The sequence below is a fragment of the Rattus norvegicus genome, chromosome 5, assembly GCF_036323735.1.
Source record: "Rattus norvegicus strain BN/NHsdMcwi chromosome 5, GRCr8, whole genome shotgun sequence".
Taxonomy (NCBI): domain Eukaryota; kingdom Metazoa; phylum Chordata; class Mammalia; order Rodentia; family Muridae; genus Rattus; species Rattus norvegicus.
Genome location: NC_086023.1, coordinates 115,663,119 through 115,689,884, shown reverse-complemented (window position 1 = coordinate 115,689,884; position 26,766 = coordinate 115,663,119). Strand labels below are relative to the sequence as shown.

At 40.5% G+C, this 26,766-nt stretch overlaps 1 protein-coding gene across 11 annotated transcripts in view; it reads right to left on the bottom strand.

Moving 5' to 3' along the window:
• The window catches only part of Fggy (FGGY carbohydrate kinase domain containing), a 387,141-nt gene that overhangs the window by 211,829 nt on the left and 148,546 nt on the right, over positions 1–26,766 (bottom strand). For all 11 annotated transcript variants that reach the window (XR_010066354.1, XM_017593260.3, XM_017593261.3 and 8 more), the window contains one exon: positions 16,776–16,891. Coding sequence is in view for 10 of the 11 variants with exons in the window: in XM_017593260.3 (XP_017448749.1) it covers positions 16,776–16,891 (116 nt within the window). In the remaining variant the exon portion in view is untranslated. The remainder of the gene's footprint in view (positions 1–16,775; positions 16,892–26,766) is intronic.

Below are 26,766 nucleotides of genomic sequence, written 5' to 3'. Positions count from 1 at the left end.
ATTTCTGGCTATGAGATGTAAGATAAGATAGGATGTTAGAGATGACCTCCTGAGTATGGGAGCAGCTTAAATTAATGTGCACACTTTTGCCCTTGCCCTCGTCCTCTGCCAAGAGCACAGATTTGTCACTGGAAGTAAAACCATAGAGGTACAAGGGAGGCACTGCCATGAAGACATGAGTTCAGAGTGGAGAAAACAGTGGTGACACTGTGGCAGGCCTACACAGGGCCCTTCCACCTCCAGCTTTCCTAAAATCAGTGGAAAAACTTGAGAAAGTTATTCTAGGAAGTCAATATCACAGGTGCAGTACCGTAGTATGCAGAATGGACTACAGGCAACAAGTTCCCACCAGGAAAAAGCTCTAGCGCAGCCTACTGAGTAGACAAGGTGGGAGATTGGGTCAAAACAGATTTGACCTCATTTGCAGGTAATCAGAGTTCACGGAAGATAACTCACAATAACAACATCACGTTAACAACTGGATTTGGTAGCTGAAGAGAAATGTGATACCAAGGACTTGCAGAAAAGGGTCCCACTGCTCCCAATGCTTAACAGAACAAAACAAAGCAAAATTAAAAAAACCTACTTTTGCCTGTCTGCTTGAAATCAGAATGCTGGAGAAAAATTGGGGCCTGGGTAGACTCAAAGGGAGCTCATACTGCCCCTCCACCAGGTTCTCACCACTCCACAGACTCCACGTTCTCTTATCTCCTTGCTCCTTTGGTATCTGAACTTCCATTGGCACATTCTCCATTTCCCAACTCCCTTACTCCTCTGCTTCTGTCTCAGCCCCTCAGGGACCACCTTACTCTCGTTTCCCAAAGGAGGCAGAAGCTCTGTGAACAGACACTGCTCCTCACCTCCTAGCATCTACTGCTTCCAGCTTCAGACCTTGTTTACTTCCTTCATTGACTGAATATGGTGCCTGTCCTGAGAATTCCTCCCTCCCAGAGTCCTTGTATATTACCTTCTAGTACTGTGAAAATTAGTTCTTCCCCGAGGAAGAGTCCTTGCAACTCTGACTGTCCCTTACCTCTGCTGTCCACATCCCCACACCCCCACTAGACATTTCCTATCACTAATGACACAATATTAAGCATTTCTCTCCCATCAGTCCATCAAACAAGTCAGTCAAAACAATCCATTTTGCACAGTCATCCACCTTTAGTGACCATGCCACTTCTAGTTCCTTTCTTGACAGCCAAGTTCCTTAAGTGCTGTCTAAACTCTCCCATTCCACAATGGTGCCTGACCTGACCCCCTTAGCTTGAACCTTGACTCAGTCACCAGCTAACTGTGTGGCATCAGGTGGTTAACTTCTTCATGACTCATGGTTGTCTTTTGTCATTGGGTTGTTGGAAAGTAAAAATGCATACTAGGTACTTGACATAGCATCAAGTAACTATTTATTAAATGTAGTTATTTGTTCCTCAACCCCTGCTATTAAAATAAAGTAACTTTCACTAATGTTTCTGCTATAACCTGAATATGACCACTAAAACGGATGTGTTGCAAACTTAATATCCAGAAAAGCTGATGTATGGAAGATTCATGAGACAGTAATGCTCATATATAGAGTCTGGAGTGATGGGTTTGCTCTCTCTTGTCCTTTTGCCTTTCACCATGTGAGAACACAGCAAGTCAATATCAGACACCAGCAGATTTCTTCCAAAGCTGGGAGACACAGGGCACTAGTGTTCATAAATGTCCTAGTCTGTAGTATTATGGAACACATACAGGTTAGTACAGCCCCCAAGTCATTGTATAAAAGGACAGTTTTCAGTCTTCCCTTCCCTCTGCTTACAGCCATGGAGACCCTTCTTCCACATTCTAAACATCCCTGGTCTACCTGCATTGGTAGCTTTTACAGACATGTGCAGGTACACTCAGTCTTGTCTTTCATAAACTGGAATTGCTCAAAGCTTTCTCTCATCCACTTCTATTCCCTCTCTAAATGTGGTTACACATATCCACAGCATCCAATGCCAGCCACACTGCTGACATCCATCTTTACCTACTTCCCCAGCACAGACCAATACTGTGTTCATAAGGTATTTACTAACCTCTCATATGCTGAACTGTGTTCTATGTGCTATGTGAGGATGCTCTAGGCAGCTTATAAACAGAACACAGAGATAATAAAAATAAAATAGAATAACGAGTAAACGAATCCAAAGATGAATACAAAATGAAGTGAAATGAATTTATCAAAGTTCACAAGACCACTACAAATGAGTCGCCAGTTTGCTTTACCTACTCAATGCAGTAAGCAGTTAAAGGGACATTTTAAAAGCTTTCCAATGTGATTACTATGAGAAACAGAAAAACTGAAAGTCATTATTAAGAGAGAGGGAGAGAGAGAGAGAGGGAGGGAGAGAGAGAGAGAGAGAGAGAGAGAGAGAGAGAGAGAGAGAGAGATTGATTGGTTGGGTTCTCATACCAGACAAGATCTACGCCATCAACAACACATTAAGAGAGCCTCAGGGAAGAACTCATTTTCACAGTACTAGAAGGTAATATGCAAGCTGCTAAGAGAGGAAAGAAATACTCCTGTCCAGCTGAGATGTCTGTAAACCACACCAACGACCTACATGGCAAGACTTCCCTAAAGGTGCAACAGTGGCGTCTTGGGGGTAAGTAGCAGCATTCTAATTGCACCCGAAGCCTCCTTAGAGGAGGGAAACCTAGCCAACTACACCTGCCTTGTGAGGCCACGGATCTCAGAAGAGGACCTACAAGCTCCACTTTGGTAAACCAGTTTAATTCCTAACTGTATTCTAAATACTTCTCTGCACACCCACAGATAATAAATCTCACCAATCATCAAAAAGCTTCTGTTTTTGAAATGGCAGGAGACAATTAGTAAAAGCACAAACAGTTAAAATGCAAGAACAACTGATCATAGGGTGCCTATTGCCACCTGATAGATTAAAAAACAGAAACAAAAAAAAATCCCCTGTCTCAGGAAACATCACAGACAACAAGATAGAAATATTTAAGAGCCAGAGGGCCATGAAGGCTGCTGTAACATTATTCTATATGCCTTCTAGCTATGACAAAGAAAACTATAATAATGAAATCACAACAGCATGTCTTTGGAAACAGGACTTGAACAATTCAATCAACAGTTGGCATCACAATGCAGAAGGGAGGAATCTGACAGGGTCTCACCCCTAGATAAAGAGCTACATGCAATTAAAAATTAGAAAGAAAGACAGGGAGAATTGGTCTTTCCCAGGGATTAGGCCCGAGTGGTTATCCAATGCTGAGCGCTCAGTCATAGAAATATGATTGTGTGTGTGTGTGTGTGTGTGTGTGTGTGTGTGTGTGTGTGTGTGTGTGTGTCTGTGTGTGTGTCTGTGTGTGTCTGTCTGTCTGTCTCTGTGTGTGTGTATATGAATGAGAGAGAGCGAGAGAGAGCGAGAGCGAGAGCGAGAGAGAGAGAGAGAGAGAGAGAGAGAGAGAGAGAACATATTTATGTAACACTGAAAGAACTCTGCAATTGCTTCTTGGCCTTTTGGCTAAGATCAAGTGTGAAAGAACTCTGCAGGTTGTATCTATATGATGATTTGATGATTTGTTCATATGTCTGGTGGAGTGGAAAGGATTAAATAACGCAAATATATTTTAGTTTCTTTTTAAAAGACTTTATATGAGGTCACTGGAGTTACCAAGTGAATGTACTGCTTTCCCCCTGAGGCCCGAATGGGTTTAACCCAGTTTCACAGCACATGGTGGCATCAGGTTGCAACCTCATGTCAGTCTAGCCCCGCCCCAATAGTTGCCCCAAAGTAAATCTGGAAAATTAACACTGTTTTTCCCTAGTAGCAAGAGCCAACAACAGACCTTTGTGCATGGTGTGCATCACAGAACAAGCAAGACACTGCAAAACTTTGCCTTGTAACAATTCTCTGGCAGCTGAGTGGCTTCAGTTTAAAGCCAAGACACAAAGTCCTTGACAGGAAAGGGCAGGAGGAGGGGCGAAGAACATGAAGTATTAATAAGCCTCGTAAAATCATTACCTTGTCCCTTAAGTAGCCTCTGAAGTAAGAACAGCTAGGAAGAGCACCAATGGGGGATTTTGTTTGCTCCCCGCCCCATGTACTGTGTATTTCAAAAGTGAAGACGGTATGAAAATTTAACAGAGTTTTAATGTCATTTTTCTAGGTTTTATGATACCACAAAGAGATCATCTTCATTCTGCTCACCACAAGAGCAGAGGGGTCACAGGGAAGGTGGGCCAGTGACTCATTACCTCCCAGGACCTGCGGAGGCTCTCTGTGTGGCGGGCAAACTTCTGGGATCAATAAAGTTCAAGGCAAGGCAGCGCCTGTCAGCAGGCCTTAAAGAAAGTCATTAGTCAACTAGTGACCCCAAAGACTCACCGCAGCAACCCTCTGATGTGGATTCTCAGAAAGGTTGATCTGTGCTGAGAAACTGAAAAGGTCATGGGTATGTAGAAGTCAAAACTCACAAAATGGGGATAAGGGAAAGAAACCACAGAAGAACCATGGAGTCAGAGGGTAGGTCACCGCAGACACCAAGGTCACCACTTACCTTCTACATGACCATGAAAAGTGAGGCATAAGAGTGATGGCATGTCTTATGCCATCAAAAGCTGGTCGGGCACAGGGGAAACCTCTCAAGAACACTGGATTAACCCTCTCTGTATGGGTGACATTGACGACTTGGCATCTGTGTGCATAGGATCTAGATGCAAGTCCTACACTAATAACCTTCAGAGAAAGGAAAAGCTCACTAATTGTGTACTTCGATGTGATTAAAACATGTTCAGCCTTTCAAGGCAAAATTCCATTCCTTCTTTCCAGGAATGACAGAAGCCATCTCCTCAGCTAAGAAAGAGGATGCATAAATGAAGGTATATGATCTCTTCCAGTCAACAGCAACTCGCTTGAGTGACAGGCAGCCTGGGATTAGAATCTCGCTGCATGCCTACCGTGCTTGTCTTGGGAAAAGTGATTTTAGGGTGAGTGTCAATCCCAGACTGTTTTTAATGTGAGGCTCTGAATACAACACATGACTTCAAATGCAATCTGAGCTCTTACTTATCTTGAGCTGAACACTGACTCCTGGCCCAGGAGACTCCAGAACAGACTTACCTAATGCCTAATGGCTCTCTTAACCTATTACCTTGAGCATCAGAATCCCCTGTGCTGCTGTTTCTTCACTAGTCAAATGATACAGTATTACCTACCTGGACTGGTTAGGATGATTAGTAGATTAATATTAAGAAAACACCTAGAAGTGATTAGTACACAACGCACGAACATTTGCTTGGTTTAGCTATCCTTAGTGACTTAACACTTCAGTTAATCTAGTAACCACTAAGCTTAGATACGAACCATAGAGAATCCGCATTTTTCCAATTTCCTGTATTTTAAATAAAAAGATGTGACTATACATGTACACCAAATAAATATATTCCTCAAAAAGAGACAACTGGAGTTGGGAGGCAATTTGGGGGCAAGGGAGAAACCTAGTGCAATGGAAATGCCCAAGCTCCTAGTAATCAGGAATACTCTGCCTGAACCTGCTGTCTCCGGTAACCAGGCAAGACTTCCAGTGGCGAGTTTCATATACCAACCCCACTGTAAAACCATCAACCTATGATCTGTCCTGCCAGCATGCTGTGCTGGGGTAAAGATGATATAGCAATGGTGGGAGTAGTCAACCAATAGCTGGTCCAGCTTGAGACCTGACCCATAACATGAGAGGGAGCCACCCGGACACTGCCTGGAGGACCGGAAACCAGAGGCCAGAAGGTACAGAAACTAACATAGAACCAAACATGACTAGTAAAATAAAATCAGTAAAATGATGCCTAATGATATTAGTTATCATCCAGCAACTGGTGCAAGCAGATGGAGAGACTATGGCCAAACATTTGGCAGAGTTCAGGGAATCCTACTGAAAAGGGGAGGAAGGATTGGAGGAGCCACAGGGGTCAAGGACATCACAAGCAAAGCCACAGAACCAACAAACACAGACTCAGAGGGGCTTACTAAGACTGTATGGAGAGTCAGGGACCCTGCATGGCTCTAACCTAGGCCCTGCACATATATGTTATAGTTTTGTAGCTTGGTGTCTTGTGCGACTCCTAACAAAGAGAGGGGTATTTCTGATACTTTTTCCTACTTTTGAGACCCTTGACCTCTTACTGGGTTGCCTCATCCAGCCTTAATACCTAATCTTATTGTAGCCTAATCTTATTGTAACTTGATCTGCCATGTTTAATTGATATCCCTGGGAACCCTGCCTTTTTCTGAAGGGAAACAGGGGGAGTGGATAAAGAGGAAAGAGATGGGGGAGAGGATGGAGGAGGTGGGTAAGCAGAGGAGGGAGGGAAAACTACTGTCAGGATATAATATATGAGAGAGTAAGTTAGTTAAAACAATATCCCTCCAACCCCTTTCATGTCCCCTTCTCCAGCTTCCTCTCAAATTGAGAGCCTCTTCCTATTTTACTAAAATTGCCAAATATACATGTAATATATAAATACAACCTGACGAGTTCATTTTTGTTGTTTGTGCACATATCATTCTATGGCTGCAAAACCAATTATGTTGCTCATCTCTGGGAGAGGCTATCTCTCCTCTCAGTGTCATTTGTTACCTGTAGTCTTTTGTCTAGTGTTGGGACTCCATGGGGATTTCCCTCTTCTGAGTTAGCATGTCTACTAATACTGTCATTGTTTGGGTCTAGATTCAAAAGCCCATCTCACAATAAAATTTCTGGTCCTCTGGTCCTTACTATTTTCTGCCCCATCTCTGATACATTCCTGAACGTCAGGTATAGGAGTTGTGCTGCAGAATTATCCTGTAGACCGAGGCTCTGCTGATGGCTACATTGTATACTGTTGTGGCTTTATGTAAAGGTCTCCATTTGCTGTAAGGAGGTGCTCTTTGATGACAGATGGTAGTTAGCTGTGGATTCTCTTCTAAGATCCATGACTTCACTTGCCCTGAGACATTGGCTGAATGTACAGTACCAGGCAGGATTTGCTTCCTGCTAAGTGGTCCTCAAGTCTGATTACATAGCTGCTGGTTATCATTAAGATACGAGTGCAACTATTGTACCTTCAGGTACAATACCTTGCCATGCTGATTAGTGTGGTGGTTCATAGGTATCACACCTAGAAAGGACTACTGATTGCTTCCTCCCTTCTCTTGGCAGCTGGCATAGTCTTTTATGGTACTATGGAAGCTAGACTGTAGGAAGGAAGTATTTAGGTTAGATCCATATTAAAGAGAATCTGAGTCTTTCATCTTAAGTGTTGGTGTCTCTTCAGCAACAGAGATTTACCTTCAACCTCTGAGAGGCAACCAAGAGCAACAGCAACACAATATTGTTTTGAGAGCCACTTGGACTAACCTGACCAACAACTAGACAAGAGATTTCTCATGCCTGGCACTGGGGGTTTTGTTAGATAATCTATAGTCAGCGTTTTAGGTCAGGCCAAGTGGTTTAACTTCAATTAATATATTATATATAATATGTGATATAATACAATTCACACAGGTGTATATATTGTACATAATTTTAGAAAAAATAAAATAATACAATTGCACAGTCTTTATCAAACAACCTTGATGGTTTCTGACTCTGCTGCCTAATTTTTAATAAGTAAAGCAAGGATTTTGTTAAAAAAATATATCATTAATGATAGAGTAACTATTAGGGTCCAAACTTTTGGGAAACCAAGATAATGATAACCATATTCTAGTTCTGAGTAGCAATTCAGTTTTAGTTTTATAATGTATCTGAGCACATCTTCAGCTTAATCTATTGATTATGGATATATAGCTGGGTGTGAATACATAGAGCCATAATGGTGAAAATATTCTCCTAAATTTCATTTTTCTTAAGCTACCCTACTCACATTATGGTTTCAGCATCCTCACATACACTGCCATCTTTTGACTTTCTTGATTGTATCCACACTGGCTTCCTCTCCATGATTTCTCTTTCTCTCTCTGTCTCTGTCTCTCTCTGTCTCTGTCTCTCTCTGTCTTTCTCTTTCTCTGTGTGTGTGTCTCTCTCTGCCTCTGTCTCTGTCTCTCTGTGTGTCTCTCTTTATCTCTGGCTCCATTAATCCCTCTCTCTAAACACTCTTTTGACCCCGTTCATAGACTGAATGCATCACAGCTAGTTTAAGAACGGCTTTAGACATTTCTCAATCACATAAGCATACATTCCTGAAAGCACCACTGGCCTATTTTTATAATATTTACCACAGAGTCAATGGAGTGATTTATTCTCTCCAATCCGCTGTATGAATTCAGGATCCTCGGGGCCTTTAGTTCATTTGTTCTCAGAATCTAACAGTGCATCACATTGGGTTAGTGAATTAGAGCTAAGAAGGAAATGAAAGATTATTCAGTCTTTAATATAACCTGATCTTGCATATCATGAGTCCACTTGCTGTACTGTTCCTCCTCTGAATATAATTTTCAAAGCCCTATTGGGTTCCTCCCTGGGTTGGGCCTGACAACAGCCCAGTGATGACTCTGTTTGTGCTTTAGGACTGCTGTGTTGGTCGATTAGGTGCTATTTTATTGAGTCCTTTCCAGAAGTCGCACATTTTATACCTCATCCTTGCCCATCACAGTCCTTCAAGTATTATTACAAATGAAGAAACTAAATCTCAGAGAGGATTGGCATCCTGCTCATTTTATGCAGCCGGTCAGTGGTGTATCTAGGATCTTAGCCAAAGCTTTTCTCACTTGAAAGCTTGTGATTTCTGGGTTTCCCCAATACGAAACACAAATTAAACTCATTTTGAAGTTTTATGGAAAAATAAATAACACAGAGAAAAATAGTCTTTAAAAGTTATAAAGCAGTGTAGGAACATTAGTCATGGATTTTTCCCCTAATTATCACCAAAATAATTTGTATTTTTAATTTGTGTATGGCTTTAATATGTCCTTCAGTTCATGATAAATCACTCAAACAACAGTTAAAATTATCACCAGCCATATGTAACTGAATAATTTAGACAGGCCTGTAATTCCAGCTGAGATAACTTCTCAGGGTTTAATTGTCTTATACATTGCTTGGGAAAAGGTTGTGTAATCCCAAGGGGAGTTTTAAAAAGGCATTTTCCAACTTTAGATTTTGACAATAATTATTGGGATTATTCCAGGTACTATCTGTAGCATATATGACCTGTCACAAGGAAGCATTCAGGTTTAGAGGAATTGACAGTTCTTATAATAACAGCAAATATTTGCTGGAAATATTTTCCAAACTTTGCAATACACCAGTTGAGGTGCAAAGAGCTCAAGTTGCAAATGGCGGAGCTTGCATAGTTCATTGGTTGCAGAATCATAATTAAAATCAAGCCTATCTAAGTCTGGGGATAAGGAACATCCTTTCAATAGGAAATAACTAATATTTTACTTATTCTTGTTTATCTACATCAGTCAGTCATTTTAAGAGATTGCTTATTATGCTTCCAGATTCCCCAGCTCCCTGGACAAGACATGACATTGTTAAGGAGGGTCTCTGGTGTCAGCTGACCTCAATTATGTTCTTGATGAGTGGTTCTTCCCACTTGGCTGACAACACCTAGATTGCCTTAATAAGCAACACTGTTGGAAAACCTCAAATAGGAGAGCTGGCACAGAAGAGAGAAAGTTACAAGGATGTGAGCTTGGTGGTGGCCAAGTGGGGTTGTAGGAGGGCTGACCTCTGTTCTCAGGTGTGTCTCTAAAATGCCACAGAATCAAGATGATTCACTCCACATCTCTGAGGCTCCGTTATCTTGAAATTGAGAGTAGTCGATTAAGACCCTTATTTGCCTCCCAGCTCTGATGGTTACAGATTCTATAGGAGGAGGAAGGAATCTTGAGGGTTAACCTTACTTCTGAGTGTTTCCAATCATCTTCCAGATGCCAAACTGTAGGGAGGAACAGTGCAGACCCAAAAAGCTTCTAAAAACCATTACTTGCCATTATCACATCATGATGTGGTCATCACTGCTCCCTTGTCCTTCTAGCTCCCTTGTTCCTGGAAGAAACAATAGCTGAAATGGTATTTCTGGGAACCTAAGGGGTGGGTGTGCAGTGTTGGAAGAAGGTTGGACAGGGAGTGATCCTGTGTACAGGGTGCCAGGGCACAGTTAAAAATGATGACAGCTAATGTTCCTACAGACTGCATAAACCATGTCCTCGGACATCTGAGATCTTACCTCACATTTCATAACAGATATTTACAGAAAGGAAAGAAGGTATTGTCCATGATCACAGACAACAAATGGTGGCAGAACATAAACACTCATCCTCACAGAAGCTACAGACATCCACAGTGGCCTGTGTTGTCTTCCATTTCATTTGCAGATTGGCATTAGGTAATAATTGGATCATCTCTTAAAAGCAATCACACAAATATCATTACATTGAGGCTCTTACTAGTGGCCCATCTTCAAGTCCCACAAGATAACACTTCTCTATCCCTTATCCTACCCCATCCAGCAATTTGAGGACATTCCATTCTTCCATGCCCCCATGCCTCTGCATATATTGTCCCTTCTGCTGTAGAAGTATTCCTTCTTTTCTTAGTAAATCCCCTACCTCCTCTTGAGAAGACATCCTTGATATCACTACCAACATCATCAAGTCGTACAGTGTTTCCTCATGGTACTGGGAAGCACACATTAAATATCCTTTTTGAAAAGATTTTTAAATCATCTTAAATTTTATGTATGTGGGTATGTCTGCATGGAATGCATATATGAATACGAGTGACCTCAGAAGCCAAATGTGTTGGATCGTCCAAGAGCTAAAGTCACAGCAAGCAGTCGTGAGCTGCCGAATGCGGGTGCTGAAAACTGAAATCACTCCTGCCCTCTTATTAAATATCTTGATAGCATTGGATATATACTTATCCATCTCAACCTGAGTAGATAAGATGTCTCTGGACCAGGTTCCTTTTGTATTCATTTTGTATACTTACTCTAGCGCCTAAAACACGGGAGGTAATCAGAAAGTGCTGGTTAACTGCATGCATACATTATTGCATAAATTATGACTCCAAGCCATTCCTTTAGACAGAAGAGAGACTTGGAAGAGTAAAATTAGTACATACAATATTGAGAGGATACTTCCTTTTCTTTAAAAAAAAAATAGAAAGACATAGTTACATAAAGTGGACAGGAATAAGAATGGTGAGTTTTAAAACTGCAGCAAGGTCAAGGGCTCAGAGGGTACTGCGAAGGCAAAGTCTGGGATAGTTGGTGTTCTCCTTCTGAACATGGGAGATAAATGATGTGACAGGCCCTACGTAACCAATAAAAGGCTGGGAGTGACTGTGGCCAAAGATTCTCCAGGCTTCCCAAGTCAAGTTTCACCTAAAATAACAAATCACAAAGATGAAAGAATGGAAGCCTTGAAAGACAGTGGTGACCACAAACCACATAGCTCATGAATAGCAAAATGAAAAGCAAGCCTTTACCAATATTGACAAGTCCTTGGTAGCATGTCCTATTTTCGTTCTAACACGTAAAACACTGTATATGACCAGCTTAAGAAGGATTTGTAAGTCCCACAAGTATGGACAACATCAGTAGGTTCAGGATCCCCACACTAGTCATGACTATAAGTAAACCTTGCTAGTAGAAAACACTGGGGGATAGTACCACAGGGGATCTTCTCTAGTCTCTTCTGAGATCAAATAGTATTGATAAGAACACTCTTATTTCTGGCTTCCCACCACTCACTAATTCCATACAGAAGAGGAATCCCTTATCTAATCTGTGACTCTTGAAAAAAGTCTGACATCCCTAGGGATATGTCATAGAGGTGGACACAGCATCAGGACAGCCTTGCCATGGGTCTCTTCATGGGTCACCTACACCCAAGCCAGTGGTCTCTCTCAGCCCATGAAGCAAGCAAATCAAAAGAATGAAGCTTGTACCAGAAAAACACAACTAGATCTGTTTCCTCTTTGTGTGCCAGCTTCCTAGACAGCCCACGAGTGGGTGGGTCAATATCGTGAATGTCCTAGTATCTGAAAGCAGATCAAAAGACTGAATGGCATTAGTTCCAGCTATTGTTCTGCCTGGAGTCCCTTGTTAAATAGATGTACATGAGGATCTCTGTGAGCACTGACTTTGTGAAATACATCTAGTCTATCGCTTAGAACTATCTTTTACTTCAAAGAATTGGTAGCAATTCCACTAAGCTTTTGATATAACTAAAAACAAAAAGAGATAGTTTCTATGAAGCCCTTCATTCAAACATATATTGACTAATTCATCATGCATTTCAGCAGTACTTATTCTATGCTATGTGATTTCGCCCACAGTGTATGACACCTAAAATATGGTCTCATTGGGAAAAGGAAATCAGTTTAATAAAATGGCAGTCCCCTTCCCCTCTAGAAGGTATCTTTTTCCACATGTGCTTTGTCTTTGCTCCTGCTTCTCACTTCACAGACAGCAGCTCTACTTGGCCCTTGGATTTACCAGGCTTCCATGATCGCAAATAATGATCTATAAGTTAGCACACTGAGTCTTTTGACATAACACAACTCTGAAGTGTAATTAATCTCTCAGAAATTTAGTTATGCTCGTCCAATAAACTTGAAAACATGGTCTCCTCCAATAAAAACAATGAAATGCTTTTCCCAGGAAATAAAAAGGCAACTGTGATTAGCTGAAAGGGAGCCTGGATAATCGATTAGAACAGGTGGGACCTTGTCTCTATTCCTAGGGATCTGTCCCCCGCTGATGTCTTCCTTCCTGCCTGCTTTTGATAGATATTTAGGATTAAACAGGTAACCTGGGAATGATTCGCCTAGAACAAAAGGTCAAACTTACTGACACAAATCATTTTATTGGACTATGGGTAGGTAATCTCCTATTTAAAAAAGAAACAGAAAGATGCCAGGAAGGGAGTAGGAGACGAGGGAGGAAGCAGGGCAGACACAGTGGGGCTGTGCTCTGTCTATCACTCACAACACTGAAACAGTAGTCTCTTTGCATTTTCTATTGTATTCTTTGAACTCATAAAATTATTTTCATTACCTTCTACAATGTTCATAACCAAACTGACCAAATAACAATTTGTGCTTTGTCCTTGAGATACGCCACATTAAATATCACATTTGATCACTCAGTTACATTTCATAAATAATTTATTTCAAGAGCCTTCCTCCGTGAGACTCCATTGCTGAGGTGTTCGGTTTTCAGGGAAAGCATTTATTTACAGCCTGAGCCAAAGAAGGCTGGTAAAGACTTGGCTAAAAGCTCCACATGCAGAAAATTATGGTAATTGTATTAATGCTCACAGCACTCGATGCTCAAATCTGCTAAAAGGTTTTGTGCTATGTTGCCCACATCTTGACGGGCAATGAGGCCAAGAGAAGTGCTTAATTCTTGACGGAACACTTCCGAGACTCATCTTTCATTGTTCCAAGAACTGCTAAAGAATAGAGGTAAGGTTCCAGAGGAGTTTCTAAAATTCAAACTCTCCTTCCGAAAGTCTTATGCTGTGTGTTCACACTGAAGCTTCAATCTCAACTAACAGGAAAGGAAAATCAAAAGAAACATCATACAATTAATTCTGATAAATGGATGACTTTTAATTTGTGTCCAGCAAATTATAGTTCATAATATTTCTCCTTCTGACATCTATTAAAAATCCATTAACTTAACAGGCAAAAATCTAATGAAGTTACTCTGGAAAATGTCTGCTAGGTCAACATTATGGACTTTTAATGAATATTTTTTGTAACTTGCTCTGGTAGAAGAATTAATATACTAATTGAACATGTATCATATTAGAAAAAAGAAAATGTCAAAATAATCAAAAAGAAGAGTTTAAGATAGATCCATGTCACCTAAGATGCTATTAAAACAAGTAATTTTTAAGTTTGAGCTTTTAAGAGCTGGAAGCACTAAGCTCTTAATGCCAGCCATCTCAGCTTACTCCTCTCCAATCCCATCACACAGTAATTCCAATACAACAGTAAGCGTGTTCCAGCTAGGATGGGATATCTAAGGGTAACCAATGAAATGCTATGTGAACAGGTTCACAGTCTGCTAAGAAATGTAAACAGATTATCAATCCACACTGAGTTTAACTGACATGGAAGCTTTCACCAATAAGCTTTTAAAGAAAGATGGGTAATACTGATTTTCTAATTGACTTAAGTAACTAAAGCGGAAACCTGTGTTCAGTACAGTGCAGAGATGCTGACTAATTTGGAGCTTCTGTTCATGCTCAGAGGCTTCCTCTACCCTCTGGTCCTCACCTATAAGCCAGCAGACTTATGTGAAACACGGCCTGTGGGATATAGAGGGAGGAGGATTAGGATCACCGTCTCCCACAGGCACTGTCCTTAGACAGATTCCACCTTATCCCACTCTGAGCCAGGTATGGATGCTTGTCCTGTCTAGTTTAAGTTGGCTTTGAGTGTTTGCTGAACATTCTAATGCTAACCCCATCAGATGCCAGTTGTAGAACTACATTAGCTCTCTCAGTCTAGAATGTTTCAAGGAAACAAGAAACATGCTGGCACAAACTGTAAACCTTGGAAGTGGTTAAAGAAACCTAGCCTGGCGTCCTATCTGTAAAATAGGAATATGAAAGTAATAGTGTTATGAGAACTATGTACATAAATCGCCTAACTGAACACCTAGACGTCAGCTGAGCTTTCTATATCCTTCCCTCATTGAGCCGTTTCTACCATCTCAGATCCTCAGACGGCTTTGGCTGAGCCATACATCTCCCGGCACAGTATTCTGCTCGCTGGTCTGCTTTGCTCTTTCTTCAGAGTTAGGCAATGGTGGTGGAGCAGATCCCAGACTGCATACCACTGGCAGTGCAGGTGTCCACTTGCATTCTGAATGTTTGCTTCTAAGATAGTTGAGTTGTTCATAGCACAACAATTAAGACTGCACCAGAGAAAAGACTGTAGTAATCGACTAAGAAGGCCAGAAGCTCCACCAAATACCACTTGCTGTTTACCAATTTACAAGCATAATTATCACATTTCGGTAAGAATGTAGATGGGCATGTGACCACCCAGCCAGTAAATATTACATTTTCTACTCAGTTTGATAGCATGAAGGGGTTTGCTGAATATGCACTAGTTAATAAGAGGTAATCAGCAGTGAGGTTCTACATCTCCAAAAGAATGTGTGCCAGGGTTCTTGGGTTGGTCTTTAAGGTTATTTATTTTTTATGAATACGAATATACTGTCTTCAAGAACACCAAAAGAGGACATCAGATCTCATTAGATATGGTTATAAGCCACCATGTGGTTGCTGGGAATTGAACTCAGGACCTCTAGGGAGAACAACCAGTGCTCTTAACCACTATGTCATCTCTCCACCCCCGCCCCTCTTTGGTTGCTTTGATTCTTCCTTTTACCGGCTGGGAACTTATAAGAGCTCAATAGAACTGCAGTAATAGCCACTTGCTTCTTTTGTCTTCTACTAGAGAGGAATAAGATATCTTTCATAATTCAGTACACATCTAGATCTTGTCACAATGCTATAGCCAGAGTATTAAACCAATTAAGAGAGACTTCTATTCATATGTGACCACTTGCCTAACTAGCAATTGCTTACCAGAATAATAAATAGTAACTATATGAAGTAAACATCATCTTGTGCAAAGACCATATAAACATTAAAGGTTAACATGTCATAATTATACTTACCAGATACCGAAACTTGCACCAGTTAAGTACTTACCAGCCACTCGGATATATACCATCTAGTTAAAGTCATAGTCATAGTCAGAGTGGGAGTCCATGGCTCAGCAAGCGTTGACTCATATCCTACCTTCTTTCTCTTGATTCTTCTAGTTCAGATTTTTCAATTTTATTTTTTCTTATATTTCTTTTGTGTTTTTTTCTTGAACCAAATTCATGAGACCATTTTCCTACTTCTGGATGATCCCATATGCCTCCCTGATGATGTCACCCTTAACTGCTCCATACATGATCATCCTGAGACAGCACCATGACAGATACTCTATTTCAAGACATATCTTCACAGAATATATTTCTACCCAGTTTAAGCAAGTCAGAAAACTAGTGTCTAAAGACATGGATTGTTGAATGATGTCATTATGCAGCAAGGTGGGTCCAGGATAAGGCATATGCTATCATTGGATGAGAAGGAAAGGTAGGAGGGGAAAGGTCTAGGAAAGAAGGAGAAGGAGGAGGAGCAAAAAGAATCAAGGAGACAACACAGCAGGATGATCCAGATCCAGGTGGACTGGATCAATTTTGTCTTGTCTAGGTGGGAGATTTAAATCTTTATTAATTGGCAATGAATTTGTTATGTGGATGTATTGTGGACTGGGAATTTAACATGTAAATCTAATTGCTAAATTACAAGTTTCTGGAACTTTGGTTTCCAGGCTAAAGAGCACACTGTGTGAAAGAAATGGCTAGAAGGGCAGTTGGAGCGTGCTGATCTGTTTCTGTTGCCTGCGCAGAGTGAGAATGAGCAAGGGCCTGCAGAATGTGCGTACACACACACACACACACACACACACACACACACACACACACACACACATGCCAGGCATGGTAAGTACTGCCTAGGTGACCACCCGGAGAGGGCGGCTTATGGACCATATGGTAGAGTAGCAGCCAGTGTGGGCAGATCCAGAACTGATAGAAAATGTGAAAAAAAAATCGATTGAGTTTCTATAATGTAATTCAAACAAAAAAAAATCACAAACATCCACATATATATGCACCGATGATTATACTTTGGGTTCTCTATTATTTTTACCTATTTTGTTGTAATTATCCCCAATGAGATCTTCCAATCCAATCATCTTCCAGAAGCTGTCATCCCAACCTTTCTCTGCAGAGTATGTCCATTTGCACACCAAGGAGCAGAGAGACCTGGAAAAATTGGAGAGAGGCAAGAGCAACAGTGTGAGGCAGCTTCCTTCATCTTTTGCCAAGTAACTTCCCTGGTGTCCTTAGTAGCACGGCAGAAACAGTAACTATGCATCCCTCCTTAGACGACAGGCTCTCCGTACACCTGGAAATGAATGCCGGCCCCTTTTGCTTTCACGATAGACTTGCTCTTCTACATGGTTTCTGACCAAATGAACCCAGTACGTGAATATCTGCACTTTGATCTTCTACATTTATTTGACACATGTGGGATAATTATGAATTATAATACTAATTAGCTATTAGATGCAACTAAGTAAACTCAAATTTTAATGTAATATTGATATGGCTATATTGCAGCTGTTTTTTATCATTGGGATTCATATGTCAAATATTCATGTATATCATGTGGTATTTGGGGTCTGTATCAAAATACCACAAGAAGGGGAAGTGAATGGTGCAATGGATGGATGGACTGTCCTGGGCTGCTGCCCACTGGAGCAGAGATGAAGTCACAGGACTCTCAATGGCATCTACTTTTGTACATCTTCTAAGTTCTCTATTATAAAAATATTTCTTTTAAACGTCTATTATAAAGTAAATAATAGTCACTATAATCAAAATCAATTCTTTAACACCAGAAGGTGTTTTCCTTTCAGCTTCATTTTACAATGTCACCCTTAATATTTTATAATTCTTTAAAAATAACCTTACATGGGACTGGAGAGATGGCTCAGTGGTTAAGAGCACTGACTGCTCTTCCAGAGGTCCTGAGTTCAATTCCCAGCAAACACATGGTTGCTCACAACCATCTGTAATGGGATCCAATACCCTCTTCTGAAGACAGCTACAGTGTACTCATATATGTAAAATAAATCTTTAAAAAAATAACCTTATGTCTATGAAGGACACATGTTCTTATATACTTCATTGCCTCTGCTCCACCATTTGCAGATTAAAGACCTCCCAACTTTCTTCCTCTCGACGATTCAATGCTTTAAACACTAACTTTAACCTAAGATGAAACTAATTTGTGAAGAAATACTTCTTTTCTTACAAAATGAAAGTACATTTAGCCAGTGCCAGAGATCAAATTCGGATCCTTATGTGTGCCAAGTACCACTGACTCACATCCATGCCCACAGACGATATCTTATGTCCTTACTTTTATCACACTGAAGTTAATTAACTGCTTTTTCCTATGTATTTCCTATATTTTTCAAACTACTTTCCATATTTTACCCACAGCAAACTTTATAAACTTGTAACTTGCCCATAAACTCTTTGTGAGATGTCTGTGTCTGCCTCTCTTTGCTCTTGGCCATTCCCATCCCTGCATGCTCTGCTGTGCAGTACTAGGTTGGTACACTGCTGTAGTCAGCCTTTGACTCTCACTTCTCATTACTTTATTCTTCCTGGAACGGTTGTTTCACTATGCATCAGATTCCTAGTTAGCTACTCTAAGTTACCTCAGATTGTCTCTCTTCCAGAAGCCCCAAAAGAAAGCACATCAAGCCAAAATCCTCTTTCCTATGTGCATATCTGGACATATTCTTACCTTCTACTGACCTCTGTAGCTTTATGCTATTTTTCTCCACCTCTCCCACTAAAACAGACACCTGTTTTTAATCACAAACTGTACTTCTTGTCTCTGCTTACCCCATGCAAATGTACTTAACGCCAGGCAAATGTATGTCTAGCCGTAAAGCAAACTTGTTGAATAGAAACATTAAAGATATTTTTTCACACTGCCACAGGAATGTGCAAACCCAAGATGAGAGTCATACCATTTTAAGGATAACCAAAGACCCATTCATGGGCCAAAGTCTTGATGTAACTCATGCAGTGATATAGAATTATTCCATCAATAGCTTTTTAGTGGCTATTATGATGCTGGTGCTATGGTAGGCCTCAGTGGCAAGGAATATACACAAGAACTAGTCCTTTGCTGTCCCAGAAGCAGAAAATTCAACTGGGGAGACAGATATTCCTTAAACAATTACACATAAAATCCTATAGTAAAGATTAACCCTAAATTTTCTAAAGAAAGTACATGGAGACATGAGAACTGTTAGTGGGAAAACCTGATGAAATCTAGTGCTGGGAGTAGTGTGGTTGGGTGGTGAGGAAGAAGGTATCAAGGTAGGTTCCACAGATGATGTATCATTTTACTAAAGTCTAAGCAAGAGACATTTATCATTAAAAATTTTTTGTGATATAGCACAGATGGCAGAACATGTCAGGTTGTGTTAAGGGGTAGAAACACATTAAAGAGGTGCTCATACCAGCACAAACAACATCTATGTGCTAATTCACTCTTTGGTTTAAACAAGGTCATTTGCTCTTCACCCATTGGATCCACTTTCACCCAATGTATGAAGGTAGGAGCCAACTATGAGGCGCGCTCTGAAGTATGTGGTAGCCTAACCTCTCCTAGGAAAACATCGGAATTTTCAACCTTTGGGGTTCTGGTGTGTTTTTGGAAAGAGCAAATCTATGAACAGAAGATAAGGCCAAGGGATTGTTTCTAATAGCCCTGGCATATGGGCTAACTCTTCACACCTTAATGCCCATAAACATCCAGAGACGCCAGTGCCTCTACTTTGGCAGCGAGCTCCATCCTAATTAGCTGCTGCCGCCTCTGAATCCATTTATGACCTCTTGGTAAACAGTCTCCTTAAGGTCCAGTTCAATGTTGCTCCTCTGTGAGAGCTTCCGTTGACCTCAAAGACAAACTCGTGGTCCCTCCTGTAAGGTTCCAGGTAACCTAACTACACTGCAACTCTAAATATCCCAGGGAGGTTGACTGGCTACTGTCTTTACCCCTCTGTCCTGTGCTTAACAGTAGAGTATCATCCTTTTACCCTGTATTGTTCAAAGGGCCTCTTTTTCTTTCTAGATTTTGGGTAATAATTCAAGATTGCATTTAGGCAAAGAATGACTCACAAATGATGGCAAACCAGTTACTGGTCTAGATTTGAAGAAACGTTGTGTGTTGTAGCTTGTTCTCTTGAACATTCATCATTTCCATGAGGAATCCATGCTGAGCTAGCTAATGGGGAGGGTAACAGAGAAATGAACAGGATTACCTTAATCATGAGAATCTGGTTGAGAGCAGAACCATCCACCAAAGCTCAGAGGAAATAATCTTTCCCTGAGCCAGATAAGTGACCATTGGGTTCAACAACTGAAACCTGGTGACAGTTTGCAGTTGAGCAAACATGAATTCACAATACAAGTAAATTAGTCCAAATGTATTTTTCTTCATTAACAAGGAAAAGAATGACAAATCCTTATTTCTTACGTAAATATGAATACCGGCCAGAGAATGTTCTTTGGAAGAAAATGACTGAACAGGAGGCAGGAAGTTTTATGGATACAGATTCCTCTTAAAAACACATTCTAACATTCTATATATATCTCATTAACATGCTTCTTCTCTCCTCCTCTCTCTCTCTCTCTCTCTCTCTCTCTCTCTCTCTCTCTCTCTCTCTGTGTGTGTGTGTGTGTGTGTGTGTGTGTGTGTTGGTCTGAAAGTTACATTATAGCCAAGGCTAGCCTGAAATTAGAACTATGGACATGAGTTACCATGGTGTTTCATTGAATCTCTTTAGAATCAATTGATAGCGATTACTGTGATGTCCCTCCTACAGCAAAATCACCAATGTTTAAGGAGTGCATTTGAGGTCACAGGCTCTCAGTGACTCTATAGAAGAAAGTTATAATTGTATCCTAGCAGTGAAAAAAGACAAAGTACTAATGGCAGAATAAATAGTGCACCTTGCCCGGAAGCTTCTACTAAAATCAAGACTTTGACTACCCCCAAAGTGTTTTACTGGGCAACCTGCCCTCTAGGGCCTCTAACTGCTGGCCAGTTTTCTCAAAGTCAGCCAAAATGTCAGGACAGGAGTGCTGTAACTTTCTTATGGAGTTTTTTAATGCCAGAGGACTCTAGAATGCATACAAATATCAAAAACATAGATCCTCAGTCTATCAAAATATCACAATGCAAAACAATATAAAACACAGTACCTAGAGTTGGGCATGGTAATACATATAAGGGAGTAAGGTCACTTGAGAAACAACGTCTCAGAGAGGCAGATCTCATTGAGAAGAAAATCATGAAATTATTTGGAAAATACATCAATGAAAAACCATGACAGATGAGGAGGAAGAAAAATAGATTTCCTAGAAGAAAAGAAGTAATTCAAAAGTAAATTTGAAAGCTTCAATTGTCTGAGCTAGCATGATGGCTCAACAGATGAAGACACCTGCTATGCCAACCTGACCACTTCAGCGTGACACCCAGAACCCACATAAGGGAAAGAAGGTAAGTGATACAAGCAAGCAGTCCTTTGTGTTCCACCGGGAGCTACGTCAAATGCATGTGCCTTCCAATGAGGATTCATGCACACACATGCACACACACAGTAGTAATGATAATAGCAGATATTAAGTTTTCTACAGATAAACTACCACCTGCATGGATGGAAATCCATGTAATGTTCTTCGAATAGAAGATGATGGGAATGGCTTACAACATGGAGGAAAGACAGAAAGATAGGATTAGCAGGGGGACGGGGGACATAGCAAGGACAGGGGGACATAGCAAACATCTTTTTTTTTTTATTAACTTGAGTATTTCTTATATACATTTCGAGTGTTATTCCCTTTCCCGGTATCCGGGCAAACATCCCCCTCCCCCCTCCCCTTCCTTATGGTGTTCCCCTCCCAACCCTCCCCCCATTGCTGCCCTCCCCCCAACAGTCTAGTTCACTGGGGGTTCAGTCTTAGCAGGACCCAGGGCTTCCCCTTCCACTGGTGCTCTTACTAGGATATTCATTGCTACCTATGAGGTCAGAGTCCAGGGTCAGTCCATGTATAGTCTTTAGGTAGTGGCTTAGTCCCTGGAAGCTCTGGTTGCTTAGCATTGTTGTACATATGGGGTCTCGAGCCCCTTCAAGCTCTTCCAGTTCTTTCTCTGATTCCTTCAACGGGGTTCCTATTCTCAGTTCAGTGGTTTGCTGCTGGCATTCGCCTCTGTATTTGCTGTATTCTGGCTGTGTCTCTCAGGAGCGATCTACATCCGGCTCCTGTCGGTCTGCACTTCTTTGCTTCATCCATCTTGTCTAATTGGGTGGCTGTATATGTATGGGCCACATGTGGGGCAGGCTCTGAATGGGTGTTCCTTCAGTCTCTGTTTTAATCTTTGCCTCTCTCTTCCCTGCCAAGGGTATTCTTGTTCTCCTTTTAAAGAAGGAGTGAAGCATTCACATTTTGATCATCCGTCTTGAGTTTCATTTGTTCTAGGTATCTAGGGTAATTCAAGCATTTGGGCTAATAGCCACTTATCAATGAGTGCATACCATGTATGTCTTTCTGTGATTGGGTTAGCTCACTCAGGATGATATTTTCCAGTTCCAACCATTTGCCTACGAATTTCATAAAGTCATTGTTTTTGATAGCTGAGTAATATTCCATTGTGTAGATGTACCACATTTTCTGTATCCATTCCTCTGTTGAAGGGCATCTGGGTTCTTTCCAGCTTCGGGCTATTATAAATAAGGCTGCAATGAACATAGTGGAGCACGTGTCTTTTTTATATGTTGGGGCATCTTTTGGGTATATGCCCAAGAGAGGTATAGCTGGATCCTCAGGCAGTTCAATGTCCAATTTTCTGAGGAACCTCCAGACTGATTTCCAGAATGGTTGTACCAGTTTGCAATCCCACCAACAATGGAGGAGTGTTCCTCTTTCTCCACATCCTCGCCAACATCTGTTGTCCACTGAGTTTTTGATCATAGCCATTCTCACTGGTGTGAGGTGAAATCTCAGGGTTGTTTTGATTTGCATTTCCCTTATGACTAAAGATGTTGAACATTTCTTTAGGTGTTTCTCAGCCATTTGGCATTCCTCAGCGGTGAATTGTTTGTTTAGCTCTGAACCCCATTTTTTAATAGGGTTATTTGTTTCTCTGCGGTCTAACTTCTTGAGTTCTTTGTATATTTTGGATATAAGGCCTCTATCTGTTATAGGATTGGTAAAGATCTTTTCCCAATCTGTTGGTTGCCGTTTTGTCCTAACCACAGTGTCCTTTGCCTTACAGAAGCTTTGCAGTTTTATGAGATCCCATTTGTCGATTCTTGATCTTAGAGCGTAAGCCATTGGTGTTTTGTTTAGGAAATTTTTTCCAGTGCCCATGTGTTCCAGATGCTTCCCTAGTTTTTCTTCTATTAGTTTGAGTGTGTCTGGTTTGATGTGGAGGTCCTTGATCCACTTGGACTTAAGCTTTGTACAGGGTGATAAGCATGGATCGATCTGCATTCTTCTACATGTTGACCTCCAGTTGAACCAGCACCATTTGCTGAAAATGCTATCTTTTTTCCATTGGATGGTTTTGGCTCCTTTGTAAAAAATCAAGTGACCATAGGTGTGTGGGTTCATTTCTGGGTCTTCAATTGTATTCCATTGGTCTATCTGTCTGTCTCTGTACCAATACCATGCAGTTTTTATCACTATTGCTCTGTAATACTGCTTGAGTTCAGGGATAGTGATTCCCCCTGAAGTCCTTATATTGTTGAGGATAGCTTTAGCTATCCTGGGTTTTTTGTTATTCCAGATGAATTTGCAAATTGTTCTGTCTAACTCTTTGAAGAATTGGATTGGTATTTTGATGGGGATTGCATTGAATCTGTAGATTGCTTTTGGTAAAATGGCCATTTTTACTATATTAATCCTGCCAATCCATGAGCATGGGAGATCTTTCCATCTTCTGAGGTCTTCTTCAATTTCCTTCTTCAGTGTCTTGAAGTTCTTATTGTACAGACCTTTTACTTGCTTTGTTAAAGTCACACCGAGGTACTTTATATTATTTGGGTCTATTATGAAGGGTGTCGTTTCCCTAATTTCTTTCTCGGCTTGTTTCTCTTTTGTATAGAGGAAGGCAACTGATTTATTTGAGTTAATTTTATACCCAGCCACTTTGCTAAAGTTGTCTATCACCTTTAGTAGTTCTCTGGTGGAACGTTTGGGATCACTTAAATATACTATCATATCATCTGCAAATAGTGATATTTTGACTTCTTCTTTTCCGATCTGTATCCCCTTGACCTCCTTTTGTTGTCTGATTGCTCTGCTAGAACTTCAAGAACTATATTGAATAAGTAGGGAGAGAGTGGGCAGCCTTGTCTAGTCCCGGATTTTAGTGGGATTGCTTCAAGTTTCTCTCCATTTAGTTTAATGTTAGCAACTGGTTTGCTGTATATGGCTTTTACTATGTTCAGGTATGAGCCTTGAATTCCTATTCTTTCCAGGACTTTTATCATGAAGGGGTGTTGAATTTTGTCAAATGCTTTCTCAGCGTCTAATGAAATGATCATGTGGTTTTGTTCTTTCAGTTTGTTTATATAATGGATCACGTTGATGCTTTTCCGTATATTAAACCATCCCTGCATGCCTGGGATGAAGCCTACTTGGTCATGGTGGATGATTGTTTTGATGTGCTCTTGGATTCGGTTTGCCAGAATTTTGTTGAATATTTTTGCGTCGATATTCATAAGGGAAATTGGTCTGAAGTTCTCTTTCTTTGTTGTGTCTTTGTGTGGTTTAGGTATAAGAGTAATTGTGGCTTCATAGAAGGTATTCGGTAGTGATCCATCTGTTTCAATTTTGTGGAATAGTTTGGATAATATTGGTATTAGGTCTTCTATGAAGGTTTGATAGAATTCTGCACTAAACCCGTCTGGACCTGGGCTCTTTTTGGTTGGGAGACCTTTAATGACTGCTTCTATTTCCTTAGGAGTTATGGGGTTGTTTAACTCGTTTATCTGTTCCTGATTTAACTTCGGTACCTGGTATCTGTCTAGGAAATTGTCCATTTCCTGAAGATTTTCAAGTTTTGTTGAATATAGGTTTTTATAGTAAGATCTGATGATTTTTTGAATTTCCTCTGAATCTGTTGTTATGTCTCCCTTTTCATTTCTGATTTTGTTAATTTGGACACACTCTCTGTGTCTTCTCGTTAGTCTGGCTAAGGGCTTATCTATCTTGTTGATTTTCTCAAAGAACCAACTTTTGGTTCTGTTGATTCTTTCTATGGTCCTTTTTGTTTCTACTTGGTTGATTTCAGCTCTGAGTTTGATTATTTCCTGCCTTCTACTCCTCCTGGGTGTATTTGCTTCTTTTTGTTCTACAGCTTTTAGGTGTGCTGTCAAGCTGCTGACATATGCTCTTTCCTGTTTCTTTCTGCAGGCACTCAGCGCTATGAGTTTTCCTCTTAGCACAGCTTTGATTGTGTCCCATAAGTTTGGGTATGTTGTACCTTCATTTTCATTAAATTCTAAAAAGTTTTTAATTTCTTTCTTTATTTCTTCCTTGACCAGGTTATCATTGAGTAGAGCATTGTTCAATTTCCAAGTATATGTGGGTATTCTTCCTTGATTGTTATTGAAGACCAGTTTTAGACCGTGGTGGTCCGATAGCACGCATGGGATTATTTCTATCTTTCTGTACCTGTTGAGGCCTGTTTTTTGACCAATTATATGGTCAATTTTGGAGAAAGTACCATGAGGAGCTGAGAAGAAGGTATATCCTTTTGCTTTAGGATAGAATGTTCTATAAATATCCGTTAAGTCCATTTGGCTCATGACTTCTCTTAGTCTGTCTACATCTCTGTTTAATTTCTGTTTCCATGATCTGTCCATTGATGAGAGTGGGGTGTTGAAATCTCCCACTATTATTGTGTGAGGTGCAATGTGTGTTTTGAGCTTTAGTAAGGTTTCTTTTACATATGTAGGTGCCCTTGTATTTGGGGCATAGATATTTAGGATTGAGAGTTCATCTTGGTGGATTTTTCCTTTGATGAATATGAAGTGTCCTTCCTTATCTTTTTTGATGACTTTTAGTTGAAAATTGATTTTATTTGATATTAGAATGGCTACTCCAGCTTGCTTCTTCTGACCATTTGCTTGGAAAGTTGTTTTCCAGCCTTTCACTCTGAGGTAATGTCTGTCTTTGTCTCTGAGGTGTGTTTCCTGTAGGCAGCAGAATGCAGGGTCCTCGTTGCGTATCCAGTTTGTTAATCTATGTCTCTTTATTGGGGAGTTAAGGCCATTGATGTTGAGAGATATTAAGGAATAGTGATTATTGCTTCTTGTTATTTTCATATTTGGATGTGAGGTTATGTTTGTGTGCTTTCATTCTCTTTGTTTTGTTGCCAAGACGATTAGTTTCTTGCTTCTTCTAGGGTATAGCTTGCCTCCTTATGTTGGGCTTTACCATTTATTATCCTTTGTAGTGCTGGATTTGTAGAAAGATATTGTGTAAATTTGGTTTTGTCATGGAATATCTTGGTTTCTCCATCTATGTTAATTGAGAGTTTTGCAGGATACAGTAACCTGGGCTGGCATTTGTGTTCTCTTAGGGTCTGTATGACATCAGTCCAGCATCTTCTGGCCTTCATAGTTTCTGGCGAGAAGTCTGGTGTGATTCTGATAGGTCTGCCTTTATATGTTACTTGACCTTTTTCCCTTACTGCTTTTAATATTCTTTCTTTATTTTGTGCGTTTGGTGTTTTGACTATTATGTGACGGGAGGTGTTTCTTTTCTGGTCCAATCTATTTGGCGTTCTGTAGGCTTCTTGTATGCCTATGGGTATCTCTTTTTTTAGGTTAGGGAAGTTTTCTTCTATGATTTTGTTGAAGATATTTACTGGTCCTTTGAGCTGGGAGTCTTCACTCTCTTCTATACCTATTATCCTTAGGTTTGATCTTCTCATTGAGTCCTGGATTTCCTGTATGTTTTGGACCAGTAGCTTTTTCCGCTTTACATTATCTTTGACAGTTGAGTCAATGATTTCTATGGAATCTTCTGCTCCTGAG